The sequence below is a fragment of the Bos grunniens genome, chromosome 13, assembly GCF_055505025.1.
Source record: "Bos grunniens cultivar Pamir isolate PY7600 chromosome 13, Bosgru_T2T1.0, whole genome shotgun sequence".
In the NCBI taxonomy this organism is placed as follows: Eukaryota; Metazoa; Chordata; class Mammalia; order Artiodactyla; family Bovidae; genus Bos; species Bos grunniens.
The window spans coordinates 70,937,484-70,953,584 of record NC_141177.1 but is presented as its reverse complement, the minus strand read 5'-3'; the positions used below and the strand labels follow the sequence as shown (position 1 = coordinate 70,953,584).

The following is a 16,101-nucleotide window of genomic DNA, read 5'->3' as shown; positions in this document are numbered from 1 at the left end:
CAAGAATAATCAGACATAGAATTATTCTGAAGAACTATTCTGAAAGAGTCTGTTGCCCTTCAGACTGGGCACGTTAGGATCCAGAATTCTGAACAACTACTTAGGTTTGGAATCTATAGGAGATCCTCTAAAAATCTCTTGAGTTGCAAATACTTGTTTTAATGAATTTTACCCCTTTCCCCAGAGTTCACTGGTTCTGACTGACTACCCCTTCCCTGTCTCATGCTACCACATCCTTCTCTTTTCCTACACAATGCAGATTTAAATTGCGTGTAATATTTTCTAGCACACTCGTTGAGAAAGAATCATTAGGTTTATAAAAGCCCTTCCATACACGTGGATTGTCTAAGATCTTCCACAAGGGTAAGAACCCACTACTGTTGCTTTTCTCATCTGTCTTCTGTTCCCACACCTACTGTGCAGAGCCCACATCCTTCCCTCAGCCCTCACCCTACACCAGGCAACTTACAGCCAGTATTTTATGAAAAACTTGCTTCTCAGAAGTCTACCATGCATGCAATAATGCATACAGTGGAAGAAACGGTGTTCAAAGAGGTAAATTTCGAGTTACCAGAAAGTTCAAAACGTAGGGGTGTGTATGTGTGAGTATCTGTGTGTTGTACACGGGACACATATACTTCCCCTGTCAACTGGACGCAGCTCCACCAGGTAGGGGCCAGCCCCGTCTTCAGGACCTGGCACCAATCAGGGTGACGTTGAGGGGGACAGTAAGGACCAGCTGACACACGACCAGAGACTCAGTCATGCCAACAGGGGGCTGCACACTGCGTGCCCTTGGATTTAACGGAGAACCCTCAGTCAAGCTGATGGAGTAAAACTTAGGCTGATCTCGTCCTCAACCCCCTACGGGGAGGAGAAAGAAGAAGGAAAAATAAGGCTGAGGAAAAAGGGGAAAGTACTGAGGGGGTGCACTGCTGAAGAGAAAAACCTCAGACTCCCACCATCGTACAACCTCGGGGTCCCCCAACCCCTGCCCCACCACTGCTGTACACACGGCACAGGGTGCTCGGCTCACGAGGCCTCCTGAGTGTCTGCTCTGAAAGAGTCAACACACACACCAAGTGGTCAGTGATGACCCCAAGCTGCCTGCATGTTTCTAAAGGACTCATGTAGTCCTTCCTTTATTGCCAGTCAATGCTTTCTCTCCTGGTGGGGCCAAGAACACGGCCTGTTCACCTCCATGTTACAGCAGTTAAGTACAATGCCTGGCACACAGTAGGTGCGTGTCTGACTCTGCAATCCCGTGGACTGCAGCCTGCCAGGCCCCTCTGTCCATGGGATTTTCCAGGCAAGAATAGTGGAGGGGGTTGCTATGCCTTCCTCCAGCAGATCTTCCTGACCCGGGGATCAACCCCGCACCTCCTGTGGCTTCTTCGTCACTGAGCCACCTGGGAAGTCCACACACAGTAGGTGCTGATGGACATTTATTGCCGTGTGACGGGTTTGTGGGGAAACATGTAGCTAGTTTCCTGGGCCACATCTTTTGTCTTTTCTATTGGACATTAAAATTCCACACTAAATGGGACCCGGGGCTTTCAAGGTCACCCTAAGCTCCAGATCCTTCTTACAAAAGAGGGAGGCACAAGGTCCCAGTGGGGCAGTGCCGATCTGAGGACCACTCCAGGGGACCACTCCCGGAAGCAGCTGCCCCTACCCGCGCCCTAACTTTCATCCTTTTCTCTAAGTTCACCACCTCCTCTGTGTAAAAGTTTGCTCCAACTCTACACCTGGCCTGCCGCACCAACATTTTAAGGCTAAGCCCCAGAATCCTGGGGTTCAGCATTAATCGAAAGAGCTTATCTCCACACAGCCTCACTCTGTACCTTAGCATCTCCCAAACTTCAATCACATTCTCTTCTTGTTTTTTATTTTGGAGAGCACAGTCCATCTTTTTACGTTTGGCTGCAGCCTCTCTCTCTTTTCATCCTCACGACTCCATGCTCTCAGGCCTTTTAAGTTCACCTTCGGGACCTCTCCAGACGGGAGCACCTTCCTGGACCTCTGTGATTCATGCTGCTTTGCCTCTGAAGCGTGTCCATCTCCTTGATGGAACTTCAATAACATTTCCTCCTATGAGGCACCATGGCCTATATATGAGTGAAAAGCTCTGTGAAAAGCAGTGAGTTACTTGTTCCTTAACACTGGGCGTCTGGCATCTTCCTTTGGAACATTTAGCCTTTGGGGAACCATTTTGGACCATTCACTCGTCAGGAGCCTTCTTTCTTATGCCTCTTCCCCTCTCCCCTGATCTGACTGCTCTACACAACTATGATGTGGTCTCCATGAAACCACAGGGAGTTTGGGGGGCACTTTGTTCACCTAAAACTGAAAAGAAGGCAACAAGAACTGGCTGGCAAGACCCCACAAACAGCACAGAGGACCCTGAAGACAATTTTGAAGAGACAGGTCTCCACCCACATGTAGGTTCTGAATTTGTTCTACAAACATCTAATGCACCCCAAAACATTTTACAACGACTCAGATTTTGGGTCACTTAAAGAGTGTGATGGGTGGATATTCTCTTTCAATCTCTTGATTCACTTCTCTAATTCCAATTCATGATTCTCTAATAGAAACGAGAAAATTAGATTCCTTTATTCTTCCATCTGATCACTGCCCCAAGTATACTTCTCCAGTTGGGTTTCTCCAGTTTGAATTAATAGAAGAACATGGATACTACATTGGGGACATCTTTCTCAGTCATTTACATAGAGAGTGAAAAAGTATTGATCCTAATATCAATTCCTGTGGCATTTAGATTGCCATCCCCATTCTCCTGGAACCACTAGATTTTTTTTTTTTTCCTACCATTATAACCTGTCCCTCTTCAGCCAAATAACTCCCTTTTCCATTTAGAGCAAACCTACTTCTTTGCTTGCTGTTTGTCTATGTGACTCAGTGAAGAACGGGCTTGTGAAATCATAATCCATCATTCCACACGTGGCTTTTTTTCTGTGCTCCTTTCTCTAGCACATGTACTCATCAAGGCAGATTTGAAAATATCTTTGGACATTCGAAGTCCCTGATTCTTTACTATATTTAACTGGTCTAGTTCATTGCACATTTCTCTAGTGAGATACCTAATTTCTAAATGATTTTCCCCTGCATTTCAGAGGATGGGTCAGAACACACTCAATTCTCTTGACCAACACTGTCATCTATCATTTCTGCTACCAGAGCCTATAAAAAACCCGTATCAATCATTTGGTAACTCATTATTTTAGCATTCTACTTTTCCCTATTTGACCAACTCTATTTTCATCCTTGTTTAGTTTCCGTTGGTTTTGGAGGTCCCAATGATTGCATTTATTCATGATGGGTAATCCTGGACATAATCACTTATGTCCAATGGGAAGGAGGATTGTTCTAGCAAGAGGTTTGGACTAGCCAATATCAGATAACAAAACGTGAGAATGGACTGTCTCAGCATCAGTGAAACTGGACAAGGTATAAAAACCTCATATCTCAATTATGGTAGCATTTGGGATCACAGGTCCAAGAGTGAAAATTCAGTCTTTTAAGAAAATCTACAAACACAAGGTTAAAAAAAGGTGGGGGGAGCTAATTTTGCTAACAGCATGGTATATTTTTATCATGGTTGGGATGATTAAAGATAATATATTATCTATGGAGCTAATGCTTTATAAAGTATGTAATGATTTTATTTATATTTTTAGTGCTAGCATTTCTAAACACTTCTAAAATAGGACATAACCATGGCTGACTGGAAACTTTAATTAGAAGCCAAGATGGAAGCAGGAGGAAAGTCAACCTTTCAACCTGATGACCTGACTATCTGGGGTCCTTGGAGTGAGAGAGAGAAGAGCCAAGGTCATGCTAAGGCCATTCCCAGGTAATGCCTGCGTCGTGCAGAGTAACCAGCAGCATTACCCAGGGAGAGCACTTCTCTTTCTGGCTAGGACACTGGACTTCCCATTTCCAAAGACTGGTTTCATAATGACCCACAGCATGGTGACCCAGGGTGGTACAACTGCATAACAGATGGTGGAGAATCTCTGATGTGGGGAAATCTCCTTGGGTGCACATAAAAAGGCAAGTCAGACTTTCAGGCAGGAAAACTATCAATGCATCCGTGGGAATTGTGAGCTGCGAGACCTCCTAAACTTGGCCTTTTCAGTCAACCTCTAACATGTGTTGGAGGGATTCAAACAGAAACCAGGAAACCCTAGGTTTACAGTTTATGGCAAATTTCTACCCCAAGGGCCCATTCTCCTTTTGTTTAGAGCCTGTTTTCTTTATTCTTTTGACACTTTAATTCCAGAAATACAAATCTACAGACGACAAAATGACTGGGGACCAGCTGATATACCAGACAGAGGAAAAGAAAACAAAATGGTGAGAAGCAACCTTAGGTTAATTTCATTTCTTCTTGGATCCTGGCCCAGTCTCTGTGTGTCCTCTGGATCTCTCTCCTGCCCCTTCTTCCTCTTTTTTCCCTCCAGAGATATAAGGATCAAAATGTACCCAGGACAGATTATTATCTGCCAGGGTAGACTCCGCCCTTCTGATATAAATAATGGAAATTCAGGTTGAGGTAGACAAGTATAGCCCAATCTCTGGGCATGGAGTATGGGGTATTTAAAAGGATTCCTTCTCACTATGATTTCATCAAGGCTCACTTAACATTTCTCTCTCATTTATCTCAATCAGTTCCTTGGGTGTGGTCTACATAAGCTACAATAATTTAAGACTCCCCATTTCAAAAGACTGAATTGTTAATTTTTAAAAAAAATATAACCATATGCTAAGACTGATGACTCTACCTCTCCCAAGGACGTGATAAAGCTTCCTGCAGGCTTGACCATAAAGCCTCTGACTGCATCTCATATTTATCCTGCAGGACCTCGGTCAGACAACAATGAAAGGATGTCATGATACGTTACCCAGCAATGTCTGTTAACATAAAGTTAATTCAGAGTGAAGGCACCCTTCCTGCGGGCCACGGAGGCAGCAGTAACACAACTGGGACTGTCCCAGACAATCTAGGGCAGCCTGCCACCCTCGTCGGAAAGAAATTCGGGGCAGAAATCCTATCCCCGTGTCCATTAAAAATGTAAAACTGGTTCATCTTCCTGCGTTCTGAATTCTTTCTCAATGATCGATTTTGAGAGGAAAGCATTGGAATAAACTGGCTCCAAGGACATTTTTACTGCTCTAAGGAAGTTTCTGAGAATCTTTGGGAGAGAAAGCAAAGGCAAGGAACATGAAAATAAGCCTTCCTGCTCCCACTCCAGCCCCTCAATATTCTTCCTCAAATAACAAGGTTGAAGGTGCTCTTCACAAGCCTTGCACATTTTGAAGAAGACTTAAGGTTATAAGATGATCAACTCCCTCTGGACTCTACCAGCAGCAGCCCACTGCTTTGCCCTCCCACTGAATATATACAACAATTTGGAGGTAGGCATTATCACTCCCTGCAAAGGTACAGAGATTGAGGCTGGTTCTCTACACTAGTCCACGATAATAAACACCAGTTTTAAGTCCCATGGCTCCAGGGCCTGCTCTCATTTGAGCCCAGAGGAATGTTCTAGCCTCCAGGCTGTCTCGCCAGATTCTGAAATAAAGACAATTAGCTTTGGTGCTTTCCACCCTTCTCTTCCTCCTCTTCAGCTCCCCTGTTCATTCCTTGACATCTCATTCTCCATGACAACTTTTCCATCGTATTGAACTGGGAAGAGAGGAGGATGAATGTAGATTTTTATGAACAAATTCCTGAAGACTGAAATAAGGGCATTAAGAAGGAAAAAAGCGACTCATATTCTATCACCTAAGATCAGTGGAGGGAAAAGAAAAGGATGAAATCACCCAAAGTGAGCCCTGGCACCTCTCCAATTGCAGCCTAACCAACCAGGAGATGAAAGGGCAAAAGCTGCTCTTTTGAAGCTTAAAGGTAATCCCCCTTCCCTGAGGAGCGGTGAATGTGGCTTTTATTCCACCCACCCTGGACTCGCCGTGCTGGAAGGGCTGCAGCTGCATGGTGGTTGCGCCATGGCCCCTGAGCACATTTCAAGAAAAAAGGAAGTTCTGTTTTTCAGGCCTCTGGCACGGAGCACTAGTCAATGCAGGCCACTTTCCGTTCCTAGTTCTTAGCTGAGAAGTCAAAGAGAGACAGTAAAAATGTGATGGGCGAGGCACTGGTCAGGGCCAAGGGTCTGCTTCTGCCTCCCCATCTCAAACATCAAATGACTGTTCTGGTCACTCAGCACAGAATCTGAAGAGTTTCTTCCAGTAAAATCAGAATAATAATACCTAACTGATGGAGCTTAGGGAAATATAATTTAGCATTCATTAGAGAGTAGGTTTTTCCAGGGTGCTGGGATCCTGGGGTATAATTCTGATTAAAATGGAAACTGCAAGAGTGATGGTCCAAGACACACAAATTTATGTACCACTTACAGGTTCTGAGTTGGGTGCCATGGACACCATTCCCACAACCTGCCGCCTCTTAGAATGTATGTCACTCACCACCTCTACCCACCAGCTCTTCCTTCTCCCAAACCAGAGCTACCCTTTGTTTTCACCAGCTTCCCCACCTGAGACCTCAGTGAATATCCTGATGCAACGAGTACCCTTTCTGACCTCCAGCCGCATCTCTCGGGCTCACTCGCCAGTGGACAGAGAACCACAGCTGCCAGGGCCCGCTGTAACCAGACACAACCTGAGGGTGACTGCACTCTCCTCCAAGCTCAATAATCCCCTTGTTCCTTCCCTACTGGATTTTCCAAGGCAGTCATTTCACACCTTTTCTTCTGAAGTCTTTGATTCCACCCAGACGTCTCAGCAATGTACGACCCTCTAGAGAAGTCCAGGGGCACGTGTACCGAGTCTCATCTCCCCCCACTAGACCAAAACTCACTCTGGTGTTACTTCGTCCCAACAGCCCCACTGTCTCGACTAAAGCATCTCTCCACCCCCTGACATGTGCTCTTCAGCCACTCCTTGCATCCTTTCCAGGACCCTGAGCCCCATCTACCTTGCACTAACTTTTTTCGCTCTATCTTCTTACCTTTGGCTCCAAAAAAAAAAAAAGTGCTGCATGTAAGCTTTCTTTCCTTTCATTCCCTGACACCCAGAAAAGGTAGTCTCCACTCATAGCCCCATGTGGAAACCTACATGATCCCTCTCCCAACCTCCCCCATCCTTCTGAAATGCTCCCAGGTCCTCCAATCACCAAATACGATCACTTTCCTTGGCCCACATTCTGCTCGACTCTTCTGAGCCACCTCAGACTCGATGTGATCGAGACTAAACTGACCACCTGGCTCCCTGTCAGCTCCCACCTGCTGACTCCTTCTCCAGTTAGGCCACAACCTCCCAACTGTTACCGCCCCAAAAGAGTTCTCAAGTCCACTTCCTCCCACACGATCACATCTTGGTCACTTGGTTTCTCCCTCTCCGTTACCATGACAGTGTCCTGTCTAGGCTCCATGGACTCCCTGACACAGGCCACCAGTTTCCTGGCCACCCTCCCTGTTGCTGAAATACCTTCCCAGTCCCTTGGCTCTCTAAGAAATAAAACACAAATATTTTAGCCTGAGATATAAGCTCTATAGGAACTGACCCTAGGCTTCATTTCTAAGCCTCCTCCTCATCCCCTCTTCCTTCATTTTCTATATTTCACATTTTTCTGAACTCTGGGAGAATGCACAGTTCCCAGAACCCAACCTGCATGTTCTCCTCTGCACACCAGAATCAGGCCAGTCCATCTACTTGTATTCAATATTGTCTTTATTTGCTTGTTCAGTCACTAAGTTGTGTACTACTCTTTGTGACCCCATGGACTACAGCACACCAGGCTTCCTTGTCCTTTGTTATCTCCTGGAGTTTGCTCAAATTCATGTCCACTGAGTTGGTGATGTCTTTACTTACTCAAATCTTATTATTTTTTTCAAGACTTGGTAAGGATGCCATTTTGTCCTATTTCTTTAGTTGCAAGTTATTTATCCCTCCTCTGAACCCCTACAATTCAAATATGCTCATCTCTTTCTTGTTTACTCTTATCTCACATTGTCTTACATCATAGAGACCTGTGTATTTCTTTGCCTCACTGTCCCTATTAGATCTCAGGGACAGTGATGATACTAATAACTGTCGTAACAACCAGCACCACAGTGAGCTCCTACCACAGTCCAGTTCTGTGCAAAGCATGTGATTTCTCCATCTCAGCAACCCACTGGGGGACTGTCTCCATTTCCAGCTGAGATTAAGTAACGTGCACAAGGCCAGCATGTAGTAAGTGATGGAACTAGAAACTGAATCGAGGTTTGCTGAGGTCAAAAGCCATGCTCTTAACTACTATAGAGTATTCCTCACTATCTTTACTCGACCAATAACTGCTCAATAAAACATGCTCTTCCTAGGACCTCAGAGGTGCGATGGTTTACTGAGCCAGGTTCCCCAGAGTTGCTGAGGCTGCTCAGTGAACATATACACTTATGTGAGAGAAGAAACAGTTTAGGTTTCCTTAAAGGATATTTTCAAAGATAGAAAAAAGTTTTTATTCCGCAAGATTAAATAGCACATCACATAGAAAATGAGAGGAAAAACATAATTCACCTGTATTAGGTAAATGCCTGATTCTGTCTCCTTCCTTGGAACCACTGATGTCAGTAATGCACTTCATCAAGGCTACCCTGAAAGCCTTCGATAATTTAAACCATGTTTAGAGAGAGCCTCCAAATTTCTAATTTCTGAGGCTCTGACATCAGCCCCAGGAAAGCAGGACAATTTTACTATGTTAATAGAGTCAGAACCAGTGTAAATGTGGGCTCATTGTTTTACCTATGAACACAAAGATAATGTAAAGTGGTGATGGTTGATCTCCATGTGTAAGCGGCTAAGGGCTGTAATCCTCCAAGAGGAATGTCATTATACAGCTCAAATCCCATCACAACAAACACCGTTACAACAGAGATGTCTCTATAACAAAAACCCTTCCAAGCTTTGGCTGACAGCCCATGTACTTCAAGCAATATTTGATGTGAGACCTGGAGTTCACAGTACTGGGAACTGACCTATATTTGCAAAGGTAAGACCTGAATGATTTCAGCTGTGACTTCTAACCCATGATGCCATGAGTTGTAGTGATGTATAATCTCAACCCAGGAGTACAAAAACTAAGGACAAAGACAGAAGCAAAATCAACCCTGTTCTTGAAGGGCAAAATTCCTGCCTTTCACTTGGGGAACCCCTGGAGAAAGGACCTCTTACCCAATCCTGAAATAAAGCAGACCAAGGGCTTCCCTGGTGGCTCAAGCAGTAAAGAATCTGCCTGCAAAGCAGGAAACGTGGGTTTGATCCCTGGGTCAGGAATGTGACTGACAGGCTAACACACTTGCACTTTCAAGGCTGGATGCAGCCTCATCTCATTGAGAAGTAAGATGGAGTGGCCCATGAAGACAGATGAACTGGGCTGAAATTTCTACTCTGATGCTTACTAGCTGGGTAAACTAGGCTACATCTCTTGGGTTTTTGTGATGCTCATTTTTCTCATCTGTAAAATGTGACTAGGACCAACTGCTTTCAGGATTCCAGTAAGAATTAAATGAGATAACTATACAAAGCTCTTGGAGAATGAAATGGCAACACCCTCCATTATTCTTGCCTGGAGAACTCCATGGACAGAGAAACCTGGTGGGCTATAGTCCATGGGGTCACAAAGAGTCAGACAGGACTGAGTAACTAACACACACACATACAAAGCTCCTAACATAGAGCCTGGTACACAGCATGGGTTGAAAAAAGAGTAAGTCCTCTTACCAGGTCTCCCTTTCTCTCCAAGACTGTGGGCTGATACAAACTATTTTAATGAAGTCAGTTATAAGACTGAGTGAATGAAGTTAAAATATAAAGTCACAAATATAGCCTGGTAAAGATACTGCTCAGAGGAACATGGAGGAAAAGAGAGCAAATAGTATAAGAACTAGGTCAGGCACAGACACTTACTTGACTTAGAGAAAGGTCTTCTTGGCTAAAGTAGAAATGTGTGATCAAAAGCTAAAATGCACGTAACCAGGTGTTGTAACAATAAAGCTTTGATCATTGTGTCAGAAGTCATTTCGAAAAATGCTGAATAAACTGAAATTTTCAAGCACGTTTTCCTAGTCAAGGATGAACTGTGGTTACTGACTCCCAAGCACCGGTTTACTGCCGACAGCCTAGTTTTCTGTGGGGGCTATTCCAGAAGGTGGGAGGGCCCTTCTTAGCTGAGTCCTCAGCTTCAGCCCATTCATTATACTGTCTTTGGACACTGTAAAAATATTAAAACACATTCTAGTCTTTTCCATTTGGGAAATATGTCAGTAAAGAGTTTAGAAATATGATCAATATTAGGGATATGCCCTATTTGTGATATTTTTAACCCTCTTGACTTTGAGATACCTAATTTATATTTTTCAAATTATGGGACAATCAAGTATGTGGTGACAAAATTCTTCTATACATTCTTTTGAAAACACTCTTGGTGTTACACGACAGTTTTTGAGATAGAAAAGGAGAGTCCTATAAACATAATCTGAAAGCATGCCTGTTCACCTTTATAAAATAGATATGATCTAGGGGTTTTACTTTGGCCACCTGATGCAAAGAGCTGACTCATTGGAAAAGACCCTGATGCTGGGAAAGATTGAAGGCAGGAGGTGAAGGGGACAAAAGAAGACAAGATGGTTGGATGGCATCACCCACTCAATGGACATGAGTTTGAGCAAGCTCTGGGAGATGGTGATGAACGGGAAGCCTGGCATGCTGCAGTCCATGGGGTCACAGAGTCAGACATGACTGAACGACTGAACAGCAACAAGGGGTTTCAAAATTTCTTGAACATTTCCAAAAAGTCCTATCAGACCTCAGCATCTACAGGGAACCAGAGATGGCCCAACATTTCTTGGACTCAGAACGTCAGAGTTCCAACAATGACTTAGTAGCCCTTTGCCTTGACAGTAAGGAAGAGGCTCAGAGACGAGAATGAGCTGACGTTCCTGTGTTCAACTAAAGTGTGTGTACAAGCCATACACTGAGCTTACAGGACCTCTTATAAGAGGAAGCAGAGAAAAAAGATAACAAGCCAGACAGAAGTACCGAGGTGCAGGGAAACAGCAACTGTGACGCTCACAAAGAGATGGAGGAGCCCTGGGTAGGAAGACCAGAAGATCCAAAAGAGAGAAACAATTATCGAAGTGAGGTTAAAACATGGACAGAGAACAGATGGTAGCAGCAGAGGAGATACTGTAAATTCATTTCTACACAGAGCTCACAATGGGTGACTCCAATATCCAGAAGCTTCAACCTGGACAGACGTTTCCAGCCTCTATTTAAGAATGGTGCCTCCCTCCCCATCACCCTCATCTTAAAATGGAGGCAATGACAGCCTCCAGATTGCACACGTGAATCTTAGCACTGCTAAGGGCGTAAACCACAAGCATTTCTGAAGGTGCGCTAACTATTTCAGGCCACTAGGGTGCTACTTCCCTCTCCCCAAAGGCACACTTCATTTAATGATCTCCATCTAGACCCCAAGAATTAATGTCCCTCCTAGAAGTGTACCCTTTATTCCTTACACCAGTGCTTATTGCTGTTTATAGGGTACTTCAAGATCCCTACAGGCTACGGAAAAGTGAAATGCAATTGTAATTACATGGGCAGTAACAGAAAAGTGGAGGGGGCGGGGGGGGGGGGGGGCGGGTAGAAAGAGATCCTGAAATGCAAGGCTAAGAAACACTATTCCTCTGGGAGGCCAGCCACTCTGCCCAGAAGAGCCTGCGCTGCCTAGAAAGTGACCTCAGGGAGGAATCACGAGCCTGGAGAGAGGCGCGGCCGCCCCCTGCTCCTCCCTCCCTGCATCTGAGGGCAGCTGGTCCACCTGTCCGGGAGGCAGGCAGGGGCGCTGGGAGGAGCCCGTTGGCCACGGGGCACAGGGGCAGCGGGGCGGGTCTTTCTCACCCTCCTCCCTTCCCGTGAATAACCAGGACCCCCACCCCAACCCCGCAGGCCTGGACTGCACGCCCCTGACCCGCGCGCGAGCGCCCTGCTGTCTGTACCTTTACTCTGGGGAGGGTTCTGACTCCGGTCCCGGAGGACGTTGATCTGGTAGACGGCTCCGTAAGGCTCAAAAAGTTCTTTCAGCTCCTTTTCTGACCAGGACCGGGGGATCTGTCCGACAAACATCTTAATGGCATCTGGGTCTGGTTGGTCTGAGTGATCCAAAGCGCCGTTCATCTTGTTGGCTGTGCCGTTACTGTCAAAAAGGGAAGCGGGAGCCAGAGTTAGGGCTGCAGGGCGAGGGACAGGAAGACAAAAAATCGGGGGTGGGGTGGGGGCGGGGAGGCGGAAGGAGGAGGAAGAGGAGCACGGGGCAAAGTGCCTAATGAGTCGTGGAAATGTGATGAACTAAAACAAAGCACAGGCACCATTAGGTTGCCCCTCGGCGGCCGCGGCGCGGGCTCTCACTGCAGGCTGCTGTTCGGCACCGCCGCCCGAGCCCGGGGCAGCGCCCCACCGGGTGTCACCCGGGGCGTGGACATCTTGAAACCCGGCTCGGGAGGCAGCTGCAAGTTAAGTGCAGGTCTCGCTCCGCGAGGCTGCCATCAACGCATCCGCAGCGTTATCAGTCTCACACTGGCTCTCATGTGGAAAGAAAGGCAAGGTTGGATTTCTGCTGCCTTTCCCACCACCCCGCCCTCCACCCCTTTTGGAAGGTTTTTGGAAGACAGGAGAGAGGTGGTAATAATAAAGTCACATGAAAAGAAAATGAAACACTTGGCAGTCCGTCAGATGACTAATGCAAGATGCTGGTGATGAATTTGCAGAGCGCGCGAGGCATCCATGTGTGCATCAAATTAGTACGTTGTTGCTGCTCAGAAGATAAAGTGCTCCAGCAATGCGGCTGGGTGCACCCGATTGGCTACCCACGCTGGAGAAAAGGGCCCTGGCTGGGAGGAGGGCTCCCGTTTAAAAAGCACATTGTTTATGGGACCGGGGCACAAAGGCTTTAATTCAGAGAGGCAAAGGCGATCTCAGAATTGCCTGCTTTGTGATAGGAGGGGGGAAAAAAAAGCAGTCCCAGAAAGTTGAGTTCCCGCTAAAGGACACTGAATATTTCAAATCTTTCACACTCCATAAATTGCTCTCTGTATATCTGACATCCAGATGTTGCACTTGAGTTCTAAACAATCACACGTTTGGGAGAGAAAAGAGTAAGTCTGCCTTTCCTTCTCCCAGCTTCAATAAATATCTGGGGCTGATACAAAGAGCAAAGACCATAAGCTTTTACATATCAATCTTCCTTAATGCTGTTTTCCAAAACCCTCATTTGAAAGAGAGAATGCTTGTTTAGAACCTGCAATTCTAGTCACCAACATGTAAAAGGATGATGAAGGCATTCATATTTGCTTGGATCCCTCCACCATTTAAGCTGCAGTAAATAATAAAGCAAAGCCACATACTCTTTTCATCTCCCCCCTCCCCCAATGCACCCTAAAGCCACCTACTCTGCCAAGTGACAAGGCTGACTGCCCTGAGCAGCACTGATTTGCAGTACTAATCCTCAGTCTGTGAAAACATATAAAATGCACTTAAATTCAGCAAACACAGAACCTACAGAGCCATGTTCATGACTGCTCCCCAACCCTAGCCTCTAGCCCAGGAGGCAGAAAGGTCAAGAAATGGCCACAAGGACTAAAGCTTCACTGAAAATGGTCTCTTCACTGTAGCCTAGGGTAACAGTAAGAAGGTTTTCAAAGATCTTAAGTAGGTTTCTTTATTTCAGTCAAAACCCCTCAGAGCACCTTAAATTTGCTGCAAAACTAGGTTAGTCCTGAGCCCTTGGGGAAAAAAAAAAGACACTGATGGCTAACAAACAACAGCAGTAAAACTTATGGAAAGGAGAAATTCTGAATTCAGTTTCATCCAGAGAGGAAAAAAGATGGTAAATACTCTTCAACTAGGTCCTGGCTTCAGTTTGTATTTCTCCTTATCCCCCAATTTACCACTCTATTTTTTTTTTCTTTAATCCTTGAGATAAACAATCAGACTAACTTGAAAGCACTTTCAGAGCTTTCTCTAATCAACCTTATTGTTATATAAAAAAAAAAATGTTCTACTGAATACAATATTGAGCACAAAACCTTCCTTCAACAATTTAGGTATAATGTAACGCTTGTTTATATTAGAGCTGGAGCGTTTATCTTCTTCCCATGCACCTCGACTGCTTTTCAAATTGCCCTCCGGGAATTCAATAAACACTTTTAACCCCACAGGGCTGACACTGGCAAGGAGGAGGTGGCAGAGCCCCACGCAGAACAGAATGTAGCGCTCACAGCTCGTTGAGAGCTGAGAGTGTGGCAAGACTTATTTCTGGGACAGGAAGGGCCTGTGGTTACCGCTGTTGACAATCAGCTAGAATGAAAAGAGGAAGGCGTTGCCACAGGTCCCAGCTAACAGAGAACGGAAGTTCAGAACATGGGGCTCCTGCATCTCCTCTGAACAGAGTTAACACAACAGACGGACCAGGTGGCAGCACACTGGTCCTTAAACCTCAACTTAGAATTCTAGAGCAAGTGTTCTTTCATGGGTCTCCAAACAAGGGCCCATTTCTACTTTCTCAAAATAAATAAATAAATACACACTCCCTGGGGTGCATAGGGAGAGACACCGTGAAGAGGGGCTTATGCTTCACCTTTTGGTCTTTATGTTGGTGACTGTGTATTTAAAATCCCTGCCCCTCAGTCATCCTTCACGGATGCCTTTAGACCTCTTGTGTCCTGATGCTGGCGGGAGTTAGCACTTGGGGTTTGAATCCTGGCACTATCATTTCCTAACTGTGCTGCTCTGGGCCTCAGACTCTTCATCTGTAAGACGGAAACAACAGACTTCACCTCTGTTGAGCCATGTGCTAACTACAGGATGTGGCCCCAAGTTCAAAGTGTCTAATGGTTGTCACCTGTTCCCACCGTTAATCTTTTCTGTGCACTTGTGAAGCACTAGAAATGAGTGACCACTACAAGTCTACTTTTCAATCCAAAGTTTTTCCTAGTGTGGACTCAAACACAGTTCATATCCTAAGTAATAATAATAGGCATCTTTCAGTGAGCAATTCTAGACCAGATACCATGCTAGGTGCTTTACATGTATTATCTAATCCTTTTACTATTTCTATGAGAAATTTTTCAGATGCAGATATCTAAGAAATAATTTCCTTTTCTAAGATTACCAGTTTATACATTGTAGAAGCAGAATTTGAACACAGGCCCAATGGGCTCCAAAGCACAGAGTATTTCTAAACCATCATGTGGCCAAGTATTGTATAAGGTCTGTTTTGGGCTGTGAGTGAACAGCTTGTGGAAAATCTATGAGAAGACAAGGCCAAGAGCAAGACCTATTGGTTCCCTGGAATCACGCTGCCAGATAAAAGGCAGCACTAACACACATATACACACATCTTTCCTCTTTTGGTGTGTGAGAATCAGGGTGCAAAGTATGGAACCTAAGAGTCTATTAAGACTATATTACAACCCATACTTTCTCCATAATCACACAAAGCGTCTCCAACTCCGGAGACTGCCTCCCTTTCTACTCCCACAGGATCTCATGAATGAGCACCTCTCCTCCATATCTGAATCCTTCCCACTACCTGGCCATTTTGCAAACAAATGTTTCACAGGTTTGCATCAAATGCTAAGAGCATGACTATCCATTAACTAAGTCCAACAATGTCTAGCTGTTACACAAACTCACAGCAAAGGCACATCTTCCTGATCGAAGCATCAGTGGTCCTACCCCATTGATGACCCCTGTGTTGCTGAATCCCATGCCCTGGATCCCGATGGTATGTTATCAGGAGCCTGGGTAACTTAGTTCTAACACACGAGCTCCTCCTTCTTTGGACTTCCAACTTTCTTCCCGGCTGATATTCATCTCTACAGAAGACTTAACGACTCTTTTGTCCTCATGGGGCTATAAGCGCTGATACTTCTAAGGAAGCCAGAAATCATGTGTGTGACAGTTAAACCTTTCGGGGTACTTGCCAGAGGCCACAGGGAAATCAATTCGATCTACAAAGAAGGG

At 45.4% G+C, this 16,101-nt stretch overlaps 1 protein-coding gene across 50 annotated transcripts in view; it reads right to left on the bottom strand.

The window, feature by feature from the left end:
• CELF2 (CUGBP Elav-like family member 2) overlaps positions 1-16,101 on the bottom strand; it is a 560,158-nt gene that overhangs the window by 154,882 nt on the left and 389,175 nt on the right. For 46 of the 50 annotated variants that reach the window (XR_015139876.1, XR_015139875.1, XR_015139872.1 and 43 more), the window contains one exon: positions 12,078-12,274. Coding sequence is in view for 38 of the 50 variants with exons in the window: in XM_086334866.1 (XP_086190992.1) it covers positions 12,078-12,274 (197 nt within the window). In the remaining 12 variants the exon portion in view is untranslated. Of the gene's footprint in view, positions 1-12,077; positions 12,275-12,446; positions 12,835-16,101 lie in introns of those variants that run through there. The other 4 variants (XM_086334873.1, XM_086334874.1, XM_086334884.1 and 1 more) reach the window with 2 other exon arrangements.